Source organism: Coregonus lavaretus, assembly GCF_964263955.1.
Source record: "Coregonus lavaretus genome assembly, chromosome: 6".
Taxonomy (NCBI): domain Eukaryota; kingdom Metazoa; phylum Chordata; class Actinopteri; order Salmoniformes; family Salmonidae; genus Coregonus; species Coregonus lavaretus.
In genome coordinates, this window is record NC_139993.1 from 50452118 (window position 1) to 50473318 (window position 21201).

General features: G+C 41.7%; 2 protein-coding genes across 5 annotated transcripts in view; one reads left to right on the forward strand and one right to left on the reverse strand.

Moving 5' to 3' along the window:
- Window positions 1-1219: 1219 nt before the first annotated feature.
- Window positions 1220-4342, reverse strand: gadd45ab (growth arrest and DNA-damage-inducible, alpha, b). Its single transcript, XM_084163659.1, has 4 exons — window positions 4183-4342; window positions 3790-3891; window positions 3376-3589; window positions 1220-2203 (listed from the first exon to the last, which is right to left on the reverse strand). The coding sequence occupies exons 1-4, from the start codon at window positions 4230-4232 to the stop codon at window positions 2093-2095; spliced, it is 477 nt and encodes a 158-aa protein (XP_084019785.1). The 5' UTR covers window positions 4233-4342; the 3' UTR covers window positions 1220-2092.
- Window positions 4343-5333: 991 nt separating this feature from the next.
- Window positions 5334-21201, forward strand: part of sec16b (SEC16 homolog B, endoplasmic reticulum export factor) — a 28902-nt gene continuing 13034 nt past the window's right edge. For 3 of the 4 annotated variants that reach the window (XR_014613414.1, XM_084164045.1, XM_084164044.1), the window contains exons 1-11: window positions 5767-5857; window positions 13967-14386; window positions 14696-14787; window positions 16696-16798; window positions 16889-16976; window positions 17150-17291; window positions 17521-17672; window positions 19538-19599; window positions 19843-19981; window positions 20327-20423; window positions 20627-20772. Coding sequence is in view for 2 of the 4 variants with exons in the window: in XM_084164045.1 (XP_084020171.1) it covers window positions 14007-14386; window positions 14696-14787; window positions 16696-16798; window positions 16889-16976; window positions 17150-17291; window positions 17521-17672; window positions 19538-19599; window positions 19843-19981; window positions 20327-20423; window positions 20627-20772 (1401 nt within the window). In the remaining 2 variants the exon portion in view is untranslated. Of the gene's footprint in view, window positions 5353-5766; window positions 5858-13966; window positions 14387-14695; window positions 14788-16695; window positions 16799-16888; window positions 16977-17149; window positions 17292-17520; window positions 17673-19537; window positions 19600-19842; window positions 19982-20326; window positions 20424-20626; window positions 20773-21201 lie in introns of those variants that run through there. The other variant, XR_014613413.1, reaches the window with a different exon arrangement.

Sequence of the window (21201 nt, forward strand, 5' to 3'; positions counted from 1 at the left end):
GAGGGTCTGAATGGGCCTTGACACAGTCACACACTCATTGTTTCAGCAGCTGCTCTTTGAGGGCTTTGTACCCCTGCTTTGCTCTGCTGCACACGCACACACACAATAACTTATTGTGTCCTCTGAGTGTGCTGGTTAGTAATAGATATTTTCTTTCCTCTGGCTATTTTTGTCCCTGCCAGGTGTGTTTGAACAGAGGGTGTTTCTGTGTTTGAACAGAGGGCCTCGGTGACAGCATGGGTTGTCATGGTGATCACACACAAACACACTGATGCTGCTGCTCACACAAGGAAACTACATGTATGTGGAAATTCTCCTTCTCCCTCCTGTGTGACTTTTTTAACATTTGAATGCAGGGTGTGGAACTGTTGTTACATGGGCTTTGTGTCCTTGGATGTAAATAACCAACACTCTGTAGTGTTTACACTCTGTATCTCCTGAGTGGCGCAGTGGTCTAAGGCGCCGCATCGCAGTGCTAACTGTGCCACTAGAGATCCTGGTTCGAATCCAGGCTCTGTCGCAGCCGGCTGCGACCGGGAGACTCATGGGCGGCGCACAATTGGCCCAGCGTCGTCCAGGGTAGGGGAGGGAATGGCCGGCAGGGATGTAGCTCAGTTGATAGAGCATGGCGTTTGCAACGCCAGGGTTGTGGGTTCGATTCCCACGGGGGGCCAGTATAAAAAATAAAAAATAAATAAAAATAATGTATTCACTAACTGTAAGTCGCTCTGGATAAGAGCGTCTACTAAATGTAAATGTTTACCACTGGTGTCAATGGAGTGATGTATTGTTGAGACATGGTGCATGTTACATAATAAATATATGCTAAACTAAGTATTAGCTTTTTGCACCCGGTTAAACAGTGAGCCTTTCTTTATTCAGCTGAATATGAAAGATCACTTGAAAATGTTGCATGCTATGCCATTGGCGTGAACTGAGGCTTGCAGTCAACACCTGCAGCTGAGGAAAAAAAAACACTACCAATGAGAAATGACAAAAGGTGCTGCAGCTGGAATTGTGCTGAATTATCTAGTGACCTCAGTGAAAAGCCTCTTTGACCAAGCATGGTGCAAACAGAATCCTTGTTCAATGGCCCTGTTTTCCACTTCCTTGACAGGGAAGCATTATTAGTCCTGTGAGTGATGTGTTCCTTACAGGTGAATCAAAAACCCGCTGAATGATAAAAGTAACTCACTGCATAAAATCCAAGCAAGCAATTAAATGTTTAGTTCAGTTCAGTTTATTTCTCTACAAAGGTAGCTGTTGATGAACATTGCAACATAAATACAATTCATTAAATTAATGCAAACATATTAATTAAAACAAAACAACAAGTTAATGTTTAAGTCAATACATTGCTTTGTCCTGACAATATCGTCCCTTTTTTTATTTAAATAATTCTCAAAATAACAATTCAGAGATTATCAACATCATATAAATTACAGTTGTGATTTATTTTTCCCCCAGAGTATATCAACATGGGAATTTGGTCCACTTTCCTTGAGCCATTATCCAACCTGTAGTCCCAGACTAGTCCAGACTACTCTGGTCCAGTTCAGTAAAATCCAGTCCGGTTAAATGAAGTCCGGTCCTTGACTCTGGTCCAGTCCTTGGAGTCAGTCATATGATCCTCCAGGAGATTCCAATGCCCTGCTGCCTGGTGTTCTCCGCTCTGCTCACCACTACTTGTGTCTAGTCTGTTCTGCTGTGTGTGCTCACATGATTCAGCTTCCTGTAATGGCTTTCTTCCCGGCAACGCCAGGGCAACGAGGGCACAGTCATACCAATGACCAACTGTTGCCTTGTAATTACAGTCATCATTGTTACCTTGGCAGTCTTGGAACCCAGAACGCTGAGTCACTCTTCCTCAGCCGAAACCTCGGCATAATATCCACACTGATCCAGCAAGTTTTGTTGGAGTTGGAGATTGTCTTGTTCTTTTGTTGGAGATTTCCTTGTCCTCCTTCCCCCGCCATCTCTTTCCCTCTGTTGAATCAAGGCTGTTCACGAGAGGTCCAACAAAGGGGTTATTACACAGATCTAGTGCAGTGTGCGGTGTTAACATATAAAGTGCACAACATGGGTAGAGTCATCAGTCAGGTAGGTTGATGATGGGGACCCACTGGTCCAGGATTCGACTGTCTCTACAGAAGCGATTCACTTTGCTCAGAGCTGGGTCCTTCCACGTGGTCGACTGGGGGTTCTGTGAGGAGGAAGGGAAAACACAAACAGTTAGGCTAATGCTGCTTTCTAAAAACGTATGCATTAAAATACAGACCTAATAAATGTGTAACAACAACCCTAATCAGTTGGGCCTGAGGGTTCTCTGCAAGTGAGTGTGGTTGCTATAACTGCTCACACAGTTAATCACCACACATCTACTGCTTTGCTTTCTAAATGTATCCATCAACTATAGGGCAAAAAAAGTATTTATAATAACCATAATCAGATAAGGGTTCTCTGCAACTGGTTTGGTTACAGTGACAAGTAGAGCTACAGGTGTAAGATCTTAATTTGACCCAGTTTGCTACAGCAGGAAAAAAAATCCTGCAGCAACAGGAAATGTGAAGTATTATGTGGATTATAATTAATGGACATTTTTGTAGTCAGAAGCCTTTTGAAACCTCAAATACACTACAAGTTTTACATTTCCTGATCCTTAAGATTTTAAGATCCTACATTATCTGTATGGCCTGCTAGTGTGCTTCATAGATCAGATTTCTACTAAGTAAGTGTATGAGCAGGGCATAAAAATGTCTCCATGCTGACTTCTGCATTCTAAGAATCTCTCTGTAAACATGCAATCGTTCATCCTCTTTCTCCTTTGAGCTCAGCTTCATTTCCTGGAATGTGTGTTTGAAGAAATACTAGTGGCCCACAGGAAGAGCAGTTAGAGTACACATCGCTCTGCCAACTCAGCCTAGGGAATAGGGTGCCATTTGAACGCACTCCCAGTAACTGGAGTCAGATCACTTGCAGTACTGCAGCCAGCGTAAGCTACGTCAGACCACTACGCAACCCACATCACAGACACAGACAGACACACTACAGATCAGGTGGCTGCAGTCAACTGGATTAAACTTAAAAGAGCAGAGCAATGAAAGAAGACATAAAAACTACTAGACCAGATGTTGTGGCCATTTAAAGTATTTGTATGCATCTAGGCCTATGATTCTGTATTCAAAGCTCTTGACCAGCAAATCTTTAGCATCCACGAAAAATTTATAATAACCTAGCTCGTATAATGAACTCAGTCCAGGTTAAAAGTGCCATACCTGCAGAGACCCCAGCTGAGTAACCGATATAAAAGTCTAGCACTGTTTAGTGTAGAAATGCCAAGGATATGGAGAGTATGAATAATGTAATGACACGTACAGTAACTAGTACACAGTGCAGGTCCATAGGCTCTCCTCCAGGCTTCACTCCTCCAAGGATCTCAGCGAGGCGCCTCATGTTGCTGACCCGCAGGATGTTGATGTCGTTCTCGCAGCAGAACGCCTGGATCAGGGTGAAGTGGATCTGGAGGGCAACGTCTTCTACCTGCTCCTCGTCCGTAGCCAGGAGGCACAACACCACATTATCCGGGTCACTGATGATTTAAATAACGTCACAATTGGTTAAACAAGCAGAATATATTAATTTAGTTGCCAGAATGTTTATTACAGTTTCATTGCGTAAGAATAGATTGAAAAATAATGTACTTCACTCCTTGGTTATTTCAGAATGGATTTATTACTAGCTAATAACGTTATAATATTGCTGAATGTGCTTCATTTGCTAGCTACTTACACATTGAGTGACTTGGCTGCCTCGTATACTCCGACAGTGATGCAACCCTGAGGTAAAGCAGAGCTGAGGACCTCTTCCAGTGCTTTAGTCACCGAATCCATCCTGAGGTTGCACAACAAAGAAGCATATTGATGGTGGGTGATACATGGCCCAAAAAACATAGTATCGATATTTAGTCATCTTGCAACATTATGGAAAGTATATAACTGCCTACCTATCTAGCTAACTTCATAGCTAACTAGGTTAGCTTAGTTATGTTCGGCCAAACGCTCGTGCATACCGGGACCTTCACATCACACAGCTAACTAGCTTGCTTGCCAAATTAAGTAAATTTAGCTGACAAGTGAAGCTTTCATTTTCAACAAGTTGCAAAAATAATCTCAACCTAGCTACCTTTCTGTAGAGTTTTCTCCACTGGTTTCCTCCAAAGTCATATTGCACATTGGAAAATATCCACGTTGAAGACAGAATATCCACAGATGGTCTCTTTCCACTCCAGTAACGTCCCAGTCAAGTTCGTGACCTTGAGTGTCTGCTTGTCTGTTCTCTGTGCATGATCACTGACTCTTTTTCTCATCCTTCCCCTTCTAGCGCCTCATATTTGCATATCAAACCCCATTGGTCACATGCTAATTTTCACGGTGTTTCGAATGAATGAGGAGCGCCCCCCAAGGTATCAGTACACCTATGCAACTTGCTTGGTAAACTGCGACGACTGGTGGAAAAAATTGAAATTGATCAGTGGCTAACTGTATTTCATGGTATATTCGTGGTAAATGCAAGACTGTTGATAGTGTGCAGAGTTGTGCACAATTCGTTTTATTTACACTTGTTATTATAGCCTACATATTTTATACCCGTTTGCTTTGGAGGCTAATTCAACATTCAAAACTTTCTAAAATGTCCTTGCATCCCAAACCACTGGGCACAGACGTCAATTCAACGATTCTTCCTTGAAATGACGTGGAAACAACGTTGATTCAACCAATGAGTAGGAAGAAACTAATGCAGAGCACATCAAATAGATGTTATCTCCATTTGCTGTGATTCCAACAATGCATAAAAGACGCCTTGCCAAAGATTGTATAGAAGGCCAATGGTTTAGAAGCCTTCTCTTGAAATAGCTAATTTAAATTTGGTCGAGCACACTGCCAGTACACTATTTAAAGAAATTTGATATACACGTGATATAATAACAGTTATGCAAAAGTTAATAAGTGATTTGTCCACAGAAGACACCAGTAGGCCTACACATGGTCCTCCCTAGTCTCATTTCATTGCCACTCTGCCTTCATGTTCTCCCTTATGTGGGAGACAGTCCTCTAACTTTTTCCCTTCCCAATATGGAGGTTTTAGGATACCAACCCCCAGCTAAATGGTATGCGCTGGTGGGTTGTTTTTTTCCATTTCCACTGTCAACTGGCCGGGGTTCAGCGCAACGTGGCATGTGCAGACTTCCTAACAAAAGTAAAAAAAATAAAAAATAAAATACAATGAAAATGGATACAGTTATTGTTCACAGACACAAAATATCGCAAATGTGAGTAGATATAGAGACATGATGTAAGTAATTCAAAGTAGCCTAATCTCTTCTTAAAAGTAATATCATGTTTATTACAACGGTTCTGCTGTCAAGGGAGTGTGCCAATATATGCTTACTAACACATTTGGTTGAACAACGTGCATCGGGATTTTGTCGGGGCCACAGATTATACATTTGTTTAGAAATACATTTTGATAGATGCATAAAATATTATATCAATCAGTAATTTTTTTCAATAAAAAAAACGTTTATTCTATTAAAAAAATTATATTTTACATGTGCGCAAAGGCAAGCTCTAATTGTAATGCGCAATTTGGCCCTTGTTATCCGATGAAAATAACTCGCTTGCCATGCTTTTATTTACCTGCTCATTTCGACTGTTGTACTTTGTACCCCTGAGCACTTTATCTTTCAGGTTCGGGTCGGCTCAGTTAATGTTGTGTGTTTCTTTTCCAGTGAAATGATGTGGCAGATGAACTTTGACTGCGACTGGCTGGGTGGAAGCGCTTTGAACAGATGTGAACTGTAAGTTTGAACTTTACAAATGTATTTGGTCTTTCTTTGTTTAGAAAAGTATGAATAGAACGTTAAATGCGCTGTCAAGGAAATACAAAGTATGTGTGCATGTATTGGTAGGTAGCTATAGCCTTGTTGGTTTATGTTGCAGAAATCTAGATTGACAGTTCTCTCTCGAAAATAGGTTCTCAATCTCAATTTCAAGAGTTCTCCCGTTTAGACAAAGGACAAATGCCATTCACAGGCTTTTATTTTATTATTTGTAGGCTACAAATGATATTGACCAAATGTGAACATGTTTCTATTTTATGGTCTCAATTAGCCTAACCATGTAGCAGTAGTATTCTGCCAGCAGCACAAATGATGACGTCACCTGGTATGGTAATGAGGAAACCTTCAAAATAAAAGCCTGCATTTCAAAACAATGCAATGTATTGTTTAGAATTTTAATCAATGGCCAATTTTATTGTGCCAACAAGAAAATGCAATAAGTAATTTATGAAAACAAATAACAAACATGGTTTTAAAAATATTTTTACCATTCATGAAAAAAGTACTATGTTGACACAGGTATGTTGAGAATATTGGGCTGTAGAGAGAACAATTCTACCTCTCTCAGCTAACGTGGGGTGGCAAATACGCAATAGGGTCTCTACTAACCAAATATGTCGTTTTGGAGGGGGACTGTATCATACATATCCAACAGCACTTTGTTCTCCACCCCCTCCATAGGCCCCAATGCAATACAAGCCAATACAATGTAATAGACTGTACATGGGATACATATTGGCTTGTAGAGAGATCAAATCAAATGTATTTGTCACATGCGCCAAATACAACAGGTGTAGACCATACAGTGAAATGCTTACTTACAAGCCCTTAACCAACAATGCAGTTTTAAGTAAAAAATAAGTGTTAAGTAAAAAATAGATACAAATAACGTGAAAAACACACACAATAGCACAATTGGTTAGGAGCCCGTAAAACGGCAGCCATCTCCTCCGGCGCCATTCATACGTTTTCTACCTGTCTCAGCTAAAATGGGATGGGAAATACTCAGTAGGGTCTCTACTAACCAATGATGTGTAGTTTTGGAGGGGCTGTGTCATACATATCCAGCAACACAGCTTTAAATGATCTGGTGCTATCCATGGTCCTGACATCAATACAGACAACAACAAAAAACACACACAAAAAAACTACACTTTTTTTTTATCAAAATGAAAATCTATTTTATTTACCTGTTAAATGTCATTAATATTTACCTGGGCTATTAGGAAACAGTATAATCACTCTTTCTAAACAGCAATGGAGAAATGTATTTACAAGTTGTAGGCCAATATGTGCTGCTTATCTATTAAGGTTATTAGGCCTATTAAATAATAAATTATAACAGAGACAAGATTATTTACAAGCTATATTGTAATGATTATCGATCAAGGTCAGCAAAGGCACTTTTTGTAGAGTTTAAAATGCATTACAAGGGACAACAAGGATACAAGGCTAACAGTACACAGTATAATCAAGCTTTCAGAACAACAATGGAGAACATTATTTACAAGTTATATGCCTCTATGTGTTGCATCTCTATCAAGGTTAGCAGTATACAGTAAAGGCCTATTAACCAAGTTTTCAAAACCAATAACAGAGACAAGATTGCACGATAATACATAATACAGAGACATGATGATTATCTGTCAAGGTCAGCAAAGGCATTTTCTGTAGAGTTTAAAATGTATTACGTAGTAATTTTCTCACTGATAAGTCAAATAAAACATACTCTCGCATGCCATTGTGACAAAGCGTATTCACATCGCCCTCTAATAAGACTGCTTATGAGAATAAGCACACATAAACACCACAACTACTACCATCTGACTGTTTTCTAAAATAGGGACACCGATGAGAAAATTCATTGTTTAGTGTCACATCTACCACAACACCATGCATTGCCAGATACTGTAAAGCCAGGTATTTCTGAAGTGGAAGTAGTGTATCCTTTAATTCTCTTTCATACTGGCTTAAGGAATCCATCATTTTAAGATATAATGTAGTGCAATTACTGCTACTAACTACACTGAGTGTACAAAACATTAGGAACACGTGCTCTTTCCATGACATAGATTGACCAGGTGAATCTAGGTGAAAGCTATGATCACTTATTGGTGTCACCTGTGCCATTCAGAGGCGGAATGGGGCAAGACACATTTTTTAAAATGCCTTTGAGCGGGGTATGGTAGTAGGTGCCAAGTGCACCGGTTTGAGTGTGTCAAGAACTGCAACACTGCTGGGTTTTTCACGCTCAACAGTTTGCCATGTGTATCAAGAATGGTCCACCACCCAAAGGACATCCAACCATTGTACCCCTCACGTATTTGGTCATTGAACCACTTGTGGTCATTGCTTAACCTTTTACTACAGTGGGCTAAATCAGGGTCACACAGAGTGTTTCTTGGTAGTCTTAAACAAATCTCCTTTGAAACAAAAGTATACACCTCACACACATGGTTATGGGCTTAAAAAAAGAAGACACCTGTACCATGTCAGATATAGAGTTGAAATGTATTACATTTTGAGTCTGCATTCCAATATTGCACTTTATATACATCACAGAAGACTGAAAAATATAAAAACCATTTGACATAGAAACACCGGATTTTCGTTTATTTTATTTTAAATAATGTTATTAATTATTAAATTATGAAAATTATTAATAACATTCCACCCATGAGGCCACTAGGTCATTTGACTGCAGGAAAGGGCTACTATGTTACAATCCTCTAGTAAGTGGAGATGGAATAGTTTTGGTTGTCTTTGGAATCTTCAGTTTAGACCCAGATTAGTCATTCTTTGTGCATTTGTCAGAGCACAGATTACTTTTGTCTTTCTGAAGACAATGTAGAACTTTTCCCACTGTGTTTCTTTTCATATGATACCGGATTGAACACAGCTTTCTTCAGGAATTCTTGGACCTTCTCTAAGGTAAAGCCAACAGTTGATTTTGATACATGAGTGCAGTCAATATACCAGAGCTTGCCATGTAGTGTGTACGATTTCACAAATGGGCCAACTAATAATCACTTGTATTTTCTCACAAATGACAATTGCGACCAAAGTGGGTTTAAGAAAATTGTTAAAAGGCTATGCATAATTGGGTTGATATACACTACCAGTCAAAAGTTTGGACACACCTACTCATTCAAGGGTTTTTCTTAATTTTTACTATTTTTTACATTGTAGAATAATAGTTAAGACATCAAAACTATGAAATAACACATATGGAATCATGTAGTAACCAAAAAAGTGTTAAACAAATCAAAATATATTTTATACTTCAAATAGCCACCCTTTGCCTTGATGACAGCTTTGCACACTCTTGGCATTCTCTCAATCTGCTTCACCTGGAATGCTTTTCCAACAGTCTTGAAGGAGTTCCCACATATGCTGAGCACTTGTTGGCTGCTTTTCCTTCACTCTGTTGTCCGACTAATCCCAAACTATCTCAATTGGGTTGAGGTCGGGGGATTGTGGAGGCCAGGTCATCTGATGCAGCACTCCGTCACTCTCCTTCTTGGTAAAATAGCCCTTACACAGCCTGGAGGTGTGTTGGGTCATTGTCCTGTTGAAAAACAAATGATAGTCCCACTAAGCCCAAGCCAGATGGGATGGTGTATCGCTACAGAATGCTGTGGTAGCCATGCTGGTTAAGTGTGCCTTGAATTCTAAATAAATCACAGACAGTGTCACCAGCAAAGCACCCCCACACCATAACACCTCCTCCTCCATGCTTTACGGTGGGAACTACACATGCGGATCAAAATATATTTTATATTTCAGATTCTTCAAATAGCCACCCTTTGCCTTCTTGACAGCTTTGCACACTCTTGGCATTATCTCAGCCAGCTTCATGAGGTAGTCACCTGGAATGCATTTCATTTAACAGGTGTGCCTTCTTAAAAGTTAATTTGTGGAATTTCTTTCCTTCTTAATGCGTTTGAGCCAATCAGGTGTGTTGTAACAAGGTAGGGGGGGGTATACAGAAGATAGCACTATTTGGTAAAACACCAAGTCCATATTATGGCAAGAACAGCTCAAATAAGCAAAGAGAAATGACAGTCCATCATAATGGAAAATGTCAAGAACTTTGAAAGTGCAGTCGCATAAAACATCAAGCGCCACAGGAATGGAAGACCCAGAGTTACCTCTGCTGCACAGGATAAGTTCATTAGTTACCAGTCTCAGAAATTGCAGCCCAAATAAATGCATCACAGTCACAGACACATCTCAACATCAACTGTTCAGAGGGGACTGTGTGAATCTGGCCTTCATGGTTGAATTGCTGCAAAGAAACCACTACTAAAGGACACCAATAATAAGAAGAGACCTGCTTGGGCCAAGAAACATGACCAATGGACAGTAGACCGGTGGAAATTTGTCCTTTGGTCTGGAGTCCAAATGTAATATTTTTGGTTCCAACCGCCGTGTCTTTGTGAGACGCGGTGTGGGTGAACGGATTATCTCTGCATGTGTAGTTCCCACCATAAAGCATGGAGGAGGAGGTGTTATGGTGTGGGGGTGCTTTGCTGGTGACACTGTCTGTGATTTATTTAGAATTCAAGGCACACTTAACCAGCATGGCTACCACAGCATTCTGCAGCGATTCACCATCCCATCTACCTCCAGGCTGTGTAAGGGCTATTTTACCAAGAAGGAGAGTGACGGAGTGCTGCATCAGATGACCTGGCCTCCACAATCCCCCGAACTCAACCCAATTGAGATAGTTTGGGATGAGTCGGACAACAGAGTGAAGGTCCTGTACTGTGCCTTTCTAGACATTTACATTTACATTTTAGTCATTTAGCAGACGCTCTTATCCAGAGCGACTTACAGTTAGTGAATACATATTTTTTTTATACTGGCCCCCCGTGGGAATCGAACCCACAACCCTGGCGTTGCAAACCTTACAATCTGCCGAGAGTAGACCCACAAGTTATCCAAATGGACTTAATGGAATGAAACATTCAAATAACAGGGCTTTTGCACTATTATTAAAATGACATTTTCACTGCAGTTTACAGCCTTGAGTAGAATTGTACTCAATTGTACTCACTTGAAAACAATAATGCAAATATTCATTGCATTGTGGTGTTATTGTAATGAATACTCAGGGAGAAAAATTTGTAGATTCACGCGCAGAGCGTGGCAGGTGTTTATTTAGCCTTCGCAAAAGGCAGGAATCGTGGTCACAGGCAGGCAATGGTCATACACAGGTAGGCAAATAGGCAGGAGAATCAAAAACTAGGACTGAAGGCTATAACTGGTTCTCACAAACGAGCTATAAAAAGGCTTAGTAGAGTCAAAACAAACAACACCTCACAAGGCACACACAGAAAGAACTGAACTAAATAAGGAGCTGATGAGACCAGGTGAGTAACTAACACAGGTGAAATCAACGAACAAATATGAAAGACAGGGCTACGTTCAAGAACACAAAGAAACAGGGCTACGTACAAGAACAAAAGTTGAACTAAGAAAACAAATACAGAACCTTACAGTTGTAGGGTAGTTTAGGTAGGATCATTTTATTGTCCTTAAGGCCATACAAATTTAATTAACTGTATAACAGATGTATTTTCTTGGCCCCGTGTAGCTCAGTTGGTAGAGCATGGCGCTTGCAACGCCAGGGTTGGGGGTTCGTTTCCCACGGGTGGCCAGTATGAAAAATGTATGCACTCACTAACTGTAAGTCGCTCTGGATAAGAGCGTCTGCTAAATGACTTAAATGTAAAAATGTAAATGTAAAAGTGAGGCGAGCCAACACATTTAAAAAAATCATAGTAACATTTTAAAAACAAAGTTGTACCCCCTTGTGATAATACTAAACAACACCTAGCAACCTCACCAAGAGATTTTAGCCTTTCGGTATTGTAGCAGGGAATACAACTCGGGTTGCTGATGTGAAAGACAAACACCCTACGCATCATGCCAATAGGGTTAACCCACTTGCTTGAAATTGTAACGTGGCTCATATAGCGAGGATTGCTACACTGCCCCCTCCGTACTTGAAGGCACGACCCTGTGCTTCCACTACTCAGCCCCCTAGCACGTCCGAGCCATGCATTCCAATGGCCGCCTCCACTTCTGACACCAGTGTAGCAAATGGCAGGACAAGGAAGCGAAAATGGGTCAGCTGGCGTGAAAGGGAAACACCCTATGCATTGTGCCAATAGGGTTAACCCACTTGGGAGGAATTGTATCATTACATTTTAGTCATTTAGCAGATGCTCTTTTCCAGAGTACTTACAGGAGGAACTAGGGTTAAGTCAACAGATTTTTCATCAAGTCAGCTTGAGGATTCAAACCAGCAACCTTTCAGTTACTGGCCCAACGCTCTTAACCACTAGGCTACCTGCTGGCCTCATTATGGCTCATATAAAGCTAGGATTGTGACAGCATAGTGGTTTTGGAATGACAGTCACAAGGACCAGGGTTTGAGTCCCAGTCAGGGTACCACCTTAATCCACTAAATTGGTGTGAGGTGTTGGAGAGCACCATTGAAGGTTTTTGGGGAAAAACTTTGAAAAGGACTGTTTCAGCATGCATTGCGGATTTTATATAGCCGATATGCTATATATCTTACCTTTAGAAATGTTTACTTCAGGCTGACTACTAGCATCTATTGAGTTGCAATTTCCCATAAATTGAATGTTCAAATCAACTTAAAGTACCTACAAAATTAGTTTTGCAGCTACACAATTCGAAAGGAAGGCTACAGCTACATTTTTTCCTATTACTAACCAGGTTTCCATCGAACCTTTTTATGCGAGTAAAGTACATGTCGGATAAAAAATGTAATGACTGGCCTGATGGAAACAGAAACATTTGCGGTAAACTGTCCAAATGTCGACACAACAAAATACACTAGAAAAAGTGGATCTTTTCGTGTCTGTAAAATAAATTATGCAGGAAATGTTGATGAAAACGCTTTTATGTGCAAATATTGATATAATAACCATCATAAGTTTGGACGCACGGGATGACATGTAGTGTGGTCCTCCCACTACGACTCCTTGGGAAAGCTTGCAGTTTATTAGGCTACAGATGAAATAAGTTATGAGGAACTTCACAGGGTGGTGAAAGTGCAAGGTGATGAGCTTGATGCTCCTTTCCAATAAATATCGAGGGTCTTAGTCTGGTGACATGATCATCGATGCTTGGCTGCCATTTGACAAATAAAACATAATCTTGCTCTTTTGTCCATAATAATCTCATCATGTAGGCTATACCTGCGCGCTGTTGGCTAGCTAGAGCGCACATGCCAATACCAGAGTGGGCACACTCACTATATAACAAAAAATAATTGTGAGAAAACCATCAGTAAAGTTGAAAATGCGATGGAAACCCATTTGACTTGTATTTCTTATTTGGTACAAGGGAATTTAATGGCAAAGTAATTTTTATATGCACTACGTCATCACATACAGCCTTTTATCTGCAACAAGTCATTTTGATGGAAACACATCTCTGGTGGGAAAATGCGCAAATAGTTTTTATGCAGATTTTAGAATCTGTCACCAATTAGATGAAAACCTAGCTACTGTTTGCGATTCACAAATTATTATTTTGATTGCCATTATTCGATTCACCAACAATTAACCGATCCCCAACTACTACAATTGCGAAGCACATCATTCAATTTGTCAAAAAGAATAGTTTTAAAATAATATTTTCATATGAATTAAATGAATCAAATGATTATTATTATTATTTTATTTTTTCAGAAATGTGAAGAGGGGCATCCTCTATATAGTCAATTTAATTTGTATGGCCTAAACAAGATCAATAGGGGAGCTTTTTGAGCTGCATGTCTCATGTCTTGACTGATCTTTAATGCGAATTGACACACAAAAAAATACACTACCCTCCCCATAGCAAAAAAAAAAAGGTTTGACAACCTTCCCCTATTTTGGACCAGCCCTCCACCCCAGTAAATGTTGATCTGTCCTTAATTGCTTTGTAATGCTCCAGAGATCTTCCTCGGAGAGCTCTACCAATCCTTAGTTTTTTTCTTAAGCCTCTTTTCATGTGAAAGTACTGATGATCCATTATTCTTCTCAGGTATTGAAGCATTCTCCTCTTAACATAAAGAGCGGTCATCATGGATCCCAGAAGTCACCACTGGACCGAGCCAGGCCCTGGTCGTCACCCCCAGAGACCCAGGGAGAGAGAGGACTACCATAGGCCTGCTCACCCTCACCAGGGGACTGGAACCGGGAACTACCCACCAGCACCAAATGCTGGGGACGCTATCACTGGGCACTACCCACCACCACCGGACCCCAGGGAGAGGGAGAGGCAGTGGTCACGCCAGGACCCTCGCTACAGGGGCTACCTCACCAGCCCTCCCCCTCCCAGACCACCTCCAGAGTTCTCTCTCAGCTCCTACAGCACCACCCATTCCAGAACAGCTTACGGCAGACCCCACTCCACGATGGGTTACATCAGACCAGAGCCACAACACTCCAGACCCCACTCAAGGTTTGTACACAGAAACTGACTGTAACTTATTATATTATTGTCAAAAGTCAATGTCTCAATTTGAAAACGTACAAATAAAGTATATAAAAAAGAAAGAAACTGACTGTAACTGTAACTATCCACTATTCATTGAGGAAAAGGTTAAACTACTGTATCTCTCAGTATTATTTATTGTGGTTTGGTGGTGACACTTGTGAAATGCCAGCTATTTATTATGTGGACCCTAAGATACAGTTTTTAATAAATCATGTATCTTTATATGATCAGAAATGGATCTATGATATCTTTATATGATCTTATTGTTTACAGGCAAGCATATGACTACCCACCCCAGATTTACTGGGACCATAGTCAGGACTATGGCTACTATGACCAGGGCTATTACAAAGGACATTACCCAGGTACTGACATATTGTTATCAGTGGATTACAGTGATGCATTATATTACACAAGTATTGCACTCCTGCTTGCAAAGCAACTTAAGCTATTATCAGAGTTATAAAAATGGCGGCAGGTAGCCTAGCGGTTAAGAACGTTGGAACAGTAACTGAAAGTTTGCTGGTTCGAACCCCTGACCTGACCAGGTGTAACCTTACCCCTAGTTGCTCTGGATAAGGCTGTCTGCTAAATGACATAAAGGTAAATGTAAAAAACTTGCTTAGCAAGCTGGGGAAGGTAAATGAATTAAATTACTAACACCCCGTAGCACTCACTTCTGTCATCATGAAGTGCTTTGAGAGGCTAGATAAGGATCATATCACTTACCCGACACACTAGAACCACTACAATTTGCATACCGCCCCAACAGATCCATGGATGGCGCCATTGCACTGCATGCTGCCCTATCCCATCTGGACAAGAGGAATACCTATGTAAGAATGCAGTTCATTGACTAAAGCTCAGCCTTCAACACCATAGTGCCTTCCAAGCTCATCAATAAGCACGGGGCCCTGGGTTTGAACCCCGCCCTGTGCAACTGGGTCCTGGGCAGACCCCAGGTGGTGAAGGTAGGCAACATCACCTCCGCTACGCTGATCCTCAACACAGGGCCCCACAAGGGTGCGCGCTAAGCCCCCTCCTGTACTCCTTGTTCACCCATGACTGCGTGGCCACGCATGTCTCCAACTCAATCATCAAGTTTGCAGACGACACAACAGTAGTAGGCCTGATTACCAACAACAATGAGACGGAGGAGGTGAGGGCCAGGAAAATAACCTCAACGTCAACAAACGAAGGAGCTGATTGTGGTCTTCAGGAGACAGCAGAGAGAGCACAGGGCTGCAGTGGAGAGGATGAAAAGCTTCAAGTTCCTCTGCGTGCACATCATTGACAACCTGAAATGGTCTATCCACACAGACAGTGTGGTTAAGAAGGCACAACATTGCCTCTTCCACTAGGACCCTCACAAACTTCTACAGATGCACCATTGAGAGCATCCTGTCGGGCTGTATCACCGCCTGGTACTGCAATTGCACCGTCCGCAACTGCAGGGCTCTCCAGAGGGTGGTGCGGTCAGCCCAACATATCACTGGGGGCACAGTGCCTGCCCTCCACGACATCTACAGCACCCGGTGTCACAGGAAGGCCAAGAAGATCATCAAGGACCTCAGCCACGGTGTGTTCACACCGCTACCATCTAGAAGGCGGAGACAGTACAGGTGCATCAAAGCTGGGAACGAGAGACTGAAAAACTGCTTCTATCTCCAGGCCATCAGACTGTTAAATAGTCACCACTAGCCGGCCTCTGCCCAGGACCCTGCCCTGAACTTACTCACTGTTACTAGCCGGCTACCACCCGGTACTCTACCCTGCACCTTAGAGACTGCTGCCCTATGTACATAGTCATTGGACACTGGTCACTTTAATAATGTTTACATACTGTTTTACCCACTTCATATGTATATACTGTATTCCAGTCAAGGCTCATCCTATATAACTACTGCTGTACACACCTTTTCTATTCATATACTGTCCATACTGTCTATACACACAATCATATACATATATATTTATATTTCGGACTCTGACATTGCTCGTTCTGATATTTCTTCATTCCTTTCTTTGATTTGATGGGATTTGTGTGTATTGTTTTGTATTGTTAGGTGAGCTAGAAACATAAGCACTTCGCTGCACCTGCGATAACATTAGCAAAATATGTGTACGCAACCAATAACATTTTATTTTATTTTATTTCAACATATGCACCACAGTACAAAGGTAATTCATGTGTAAAGAAGCAAAACTAAACAATAACTATGTGCAAGTAAGCAACATGATTGATACAATTCTCTGTAATTGATATGATCCAGATGCAGGTCAATGGGCTCCCCAGGAACAATGGAGATCTGACCCGTATCAGGAGAGGAGATATGAGCAGGACCAGACTGGCAGTGGCTACCCAGAACAACAAAGGTTAGACAGAAAGACGTGACATTCATGATATTTCTTTCATTGAAGGGCATGAATTCAACCCTATTTCTTCTTCTTCTAATTATTTTTCAGGTATGACCAGCGAAGAGCCAGCTCTCAGCATGACTTCAGAGGCTCTGATGAAGATCGTTCTAAAGAGAATGGGGAGGCTGGTGGAGATGTAAACATCTAAATATTATGATTAATAAATGATATTAATTTCTTATGACAAAGATACAGATCTGTGTTGCTGTTTGCCCACTTTGGTGAATACTTACTTTGGGAACTTGGTTGTATGATGTTCTCCATCCCTGCCCATTCTCCTATCTTGGTTTGACTGGTCTTGTCCTCCAGGCCTGCTCTTATGCCGCTGGGGCTCTGGTCATCTCCAAGGCCTCAGGCCTGTCCTCCAGTAGCTATGAGTTGAGCCAGTACATCAACGGTGCTGAACAGACTGACCCTGCCCCACAACCCACCTGGAGCACAGCAGACACAGGTAATAATTGAGTTACATGTAATCTCCGCCCAGATACTATAGGTCTGTCTCTTAGAAACAGGGGTCATGCTGTTCTCTGTAGGGTTGGTTGTATTCCACTAATAACAAAGGAGCACGATGAGGCTAACTGTCCATCCTCAAGTCTAATGAACACTCATTACAGCACAATGAATATCTCCCATGAAGGTGATAATATTATTAATGATAATAATGCATGTTCTCTCCTTAGAGCATGCAGCAATTCCCCAGGCGACTGCCCCTCTGAAATACACTTTGCCCCATGCTCTGGTCAGCTTTGGTCCAGCCGGACAGTTGATCCGGATTAGTCCTGGTCTGGCCATGCAGGGAGACCCAGGGAAGGTGGAACTACACAGTCTGGAGGTACAGTTCTAGGTTAAAGGAGCAGGACAGAATCAGTACGGAGAATAGTAGGATATACAGTTGAAGTCGAAAGTTTACATACACTTAGGTTGGAGTCATTAAAACTCATTTTTTTAACCACTCCACAAATTTCTTGTTAACAAACTATAGTTTTGGGAAGTCGGTTAGGACATCTACTTTGTGCATGACACAAATAACGTATAATTCATTGTATCACAATTTCAGTGGGTCAGAAGTTTACATACACTAAGTTGACTGTGCCTTTAAACAGCTTGGACAATTCCAGAAAATGATGTCTTGGCTTTAGAAGCTTCTGATAGGCTAATTGACATCATTTGAGTCAATTGGAGGTGTACCTGTGGATGTATTTCAAGGCCTACCTTCAAACCCAGTGCCTCTTTGCTTGACATCATGGGAAAATCAAAAGAAATCAGCCAAGACCTCAGAAAAAAATTGTAGACCTCCACAAGTCTGGTTCATCCTTAGGAGCAATTTCCAAATGCCTGAAGGTACCACGCTCATCTGTACAAACAATAATACGCAAGTATAAACACCATCACGCAGCCGCCATACCGCTCAGGAAGGAGACGCGTTGTCTCCTAGAGATGAACGTACTTTGGTGCGAAAAGTGCAAATCAATCCCAGAACTACAGCAAAGGACCTTGTGAAGATGCTGGAGGAAACAGGTACAACATTATCTATATCCACAGTAAGACGAGTCCTATATCGACATAACCTGAAAGGCCGCTCAGCAAGGAAGAAGCCACTGCTCCAAAACTGCCATAAAAAAGCCAGACTACGGTTTGCAACTGCACATGGGGACAAAGATTGTACTTTTTGGAGAAATATCCTCTGGTCTGATGAAACAAAAATAGAACTGTTTGGCCATAATGTCCATCGTTATGTTTGGAGGAAAAACGGGGTGGCTTGCAAGCCGAAGAACACCATCCCAACCGTGAAGCACGGGGGTGGCAGCATCATGCTGTGGGGGTGCTTTGCTGCAGGAGGGACTGGTGCACTTCACAAAATAGATGGCATCATGAGGAAGGAAAAATATGTGGATATATTGAAGCAACATCTCAAGACATCAGTTAGGAAGTTAAAGCTTGGTCGCAAATGGGTCTTCCAAATGGACAATGACCCCAAGCATACTTCCATAGTTGTGGCAAAATGGCTTAAGGACAACAAAGTCAAGGTATTGGAGTGGCCATCACAAAGCCCTGACCTCAATCCTATAGAAAATGTGTGGGCAGAACTGAAAAAGTGTGTGCGAGCAAGGAGGCCTACAAACCTGACTCAGTTACACTAGCTCTGTCAGGAGGAATGGGCCAAAATTCACCCAACTTATTGTGGGAAGCTTGTGGAAGGCTACCCGAAACGTTTGACCCAAGCTAAACAATTTAAAGGCAATGCTACCAAATACTAATTGAGGGTATGTAAACTTCTGACCCACTGGGAATGTGAAGAAAGAAAGAAAAGCTTAAATAAATCATTCTATCTACTATTATTCTGACATTTCACATTCTTAAAATAAAGTGGTGATCCTAACTGACCTAAGATAGGGAATCTTTACTAGGATTAAATGTCAGGAATTGTGAAAAACTGAGTTTAAATGTATTTGGCTAAGGTGTATGTAAACTTCCGACTTCAACTACATGGCAGAATTGTTGTGGTGAACTAGCAGGTTCTAGGAAGAGGTCACAATCATGTAATGAATAGAGTAGGCATCAAGGAAGGGCTAAATTACTGGGAGATTAGTTTCGGTTTGGAGGAACTGTTAAGCTGTTTTTATCAGTATTGAGCTGGTGTGTGAGAAGTTTCTGTTAATGTGTTACTGAGAGGCTGTCTGTCTGTTCTGTCTGCAGATCATTCTGGGGGAAACACAGGAGCAGCAGGACATGAGAGAATTTCCTGGACCGCTGGCTAGGTATTTTACACTCTTAAACACAATATCCAAACATCCATGCTACTCAGTATGTGATGATGTATTGTCCATGCATGCAAAATAGGAGACACTGACCAAATAACCACTCCCAACAAAACTGTTCTAGAGAGAGTAAAAACAGGCACACAAAATGCATTGAAAACATGAATGTTTACTGTTATAATGGTGGCTATTAGTATTATGTGTGTATTTCTCTCAACGGGCATTTTTTCAACTCCTTCAAAGGGAAGACCTGCACAAAGTAGATGCCATCTCTTTTGCCCACCAGATGGCAGAAGCCTGCATGAAAGATGAAAAGCTACAAGACAAGGGCTCTGCCGCCCTCCTTTGGAATCTACTGGTACTGCTGTGCAGACAGAATGGAGTAGGTGTACTATATATCTCCTCACACTCTTACAGTAGGTGTCCTATAGACTGGATCTCCTCACACTCTTACAGTAGGTGTACTATATATCTCCTCACACTCTTACAGTAGGTGTACTATATATCTCCTCACACTCTTACAGTAGGTGTACTATATATCTCCTCACACTCTTACAGTAGGTGTACTATATATCTCCTCACACTCTTACAGTAGGTAAAACTATTTTTGTCTTAGCACTCTTGAAATATCACAAGTTGGCCAAGATGGTCCAAAAGTAAACTAAACGCCCACCCACATACTCATTCTAACATTACCCTATCTTTTTATCTCCCTGGATTCATTCAGCGTATCGTTGGTTCAGACATAGCAGAGCTGCTGATGAGGAACTCTCAGGGCCATGGTGGTTCAGGGGGCAGTGAATCAGAGGCCCCTACACTCATAGGTAATAGTTTTTTTTAAGCGTCTGCTAAATGGCATATATAGGTAAAGGACTCTACACCACACATACTGAGGAAGACATGTTGTTTTTTATCTATTGGACATGTTGCTATGAGTTAAAAATACATCAAACAAAGCTTGTAAATAATTGCAAATTATATCCAAGTGAGTCCTGGCCTTTTTTCACTTTTTAAACCACCCTCATAGACCTGAGTGAGGGCCCTAGTCCTGAGACAGACCCCTTGGATGGAGCAGATCTGCTGACAGGGACAGCCACTAGTGTCTGTACGCCTGAGTCCACAGAGAAGGACATGCAGGGATACACCAAGCTTCTCCTGGCTGGACGGAAGAAGGTCAGGGTGATCTCTTGAACAATATATAATAATATATTTTAAAATGGTAAAGTAATCTCCTATTTATTCTGAGATTAATAGATAGTGTCTATGATTAACACCATGGAGACAGCATAGTGATAGCTGTCTGACTAATGTTACACCAGGGCTATCCTCTTACTCCTCCAACACTGACCCCTGACCCTGTGTTCTTTCACACCACCTTCACCCCTGCCTATGCCTCTCCCATAACTCCCCCACTCCTCCCCCACACCTCATGTCTCCTCCAGATACTTCAGGCATAATGTTTGAGTTTCACAGATCTCCATCTGCTAGTGCCCCCCCCCCCCCCGCCCCCGTCTCCCCTCCACCTACCCCATGCATCCCCGACGCTTCCCCAACTGTACCTTCACCCCTCCCTAAACCTCCTCATGCATCCCCCAAACCTCC

Bases quoted from the DNA above. Each gene is read 5' to 3' on its own strand.
- gadd45ab (XM_084163659.1), bottom strand. From the start codon at position 4,232: ATGTGCAATATGACTTTGGAGGAAACCAGTGGAGAAAACTCTACAGAA. The intron at 3,590-3,789 runs GTAAGTAGCTAG...TTAAATCATCAG, and splicing joins GCAGCCAAGTCACTCAATGT to TGACCCGGATAATGTGGTGT. The intron at 2,204-3,375 runs GTACGTGTCATT...TCCTCCTCACAG, and splicing joins TGCACTGTGTACTAGTTACT to AACCCCCAGTCGACCACGTG.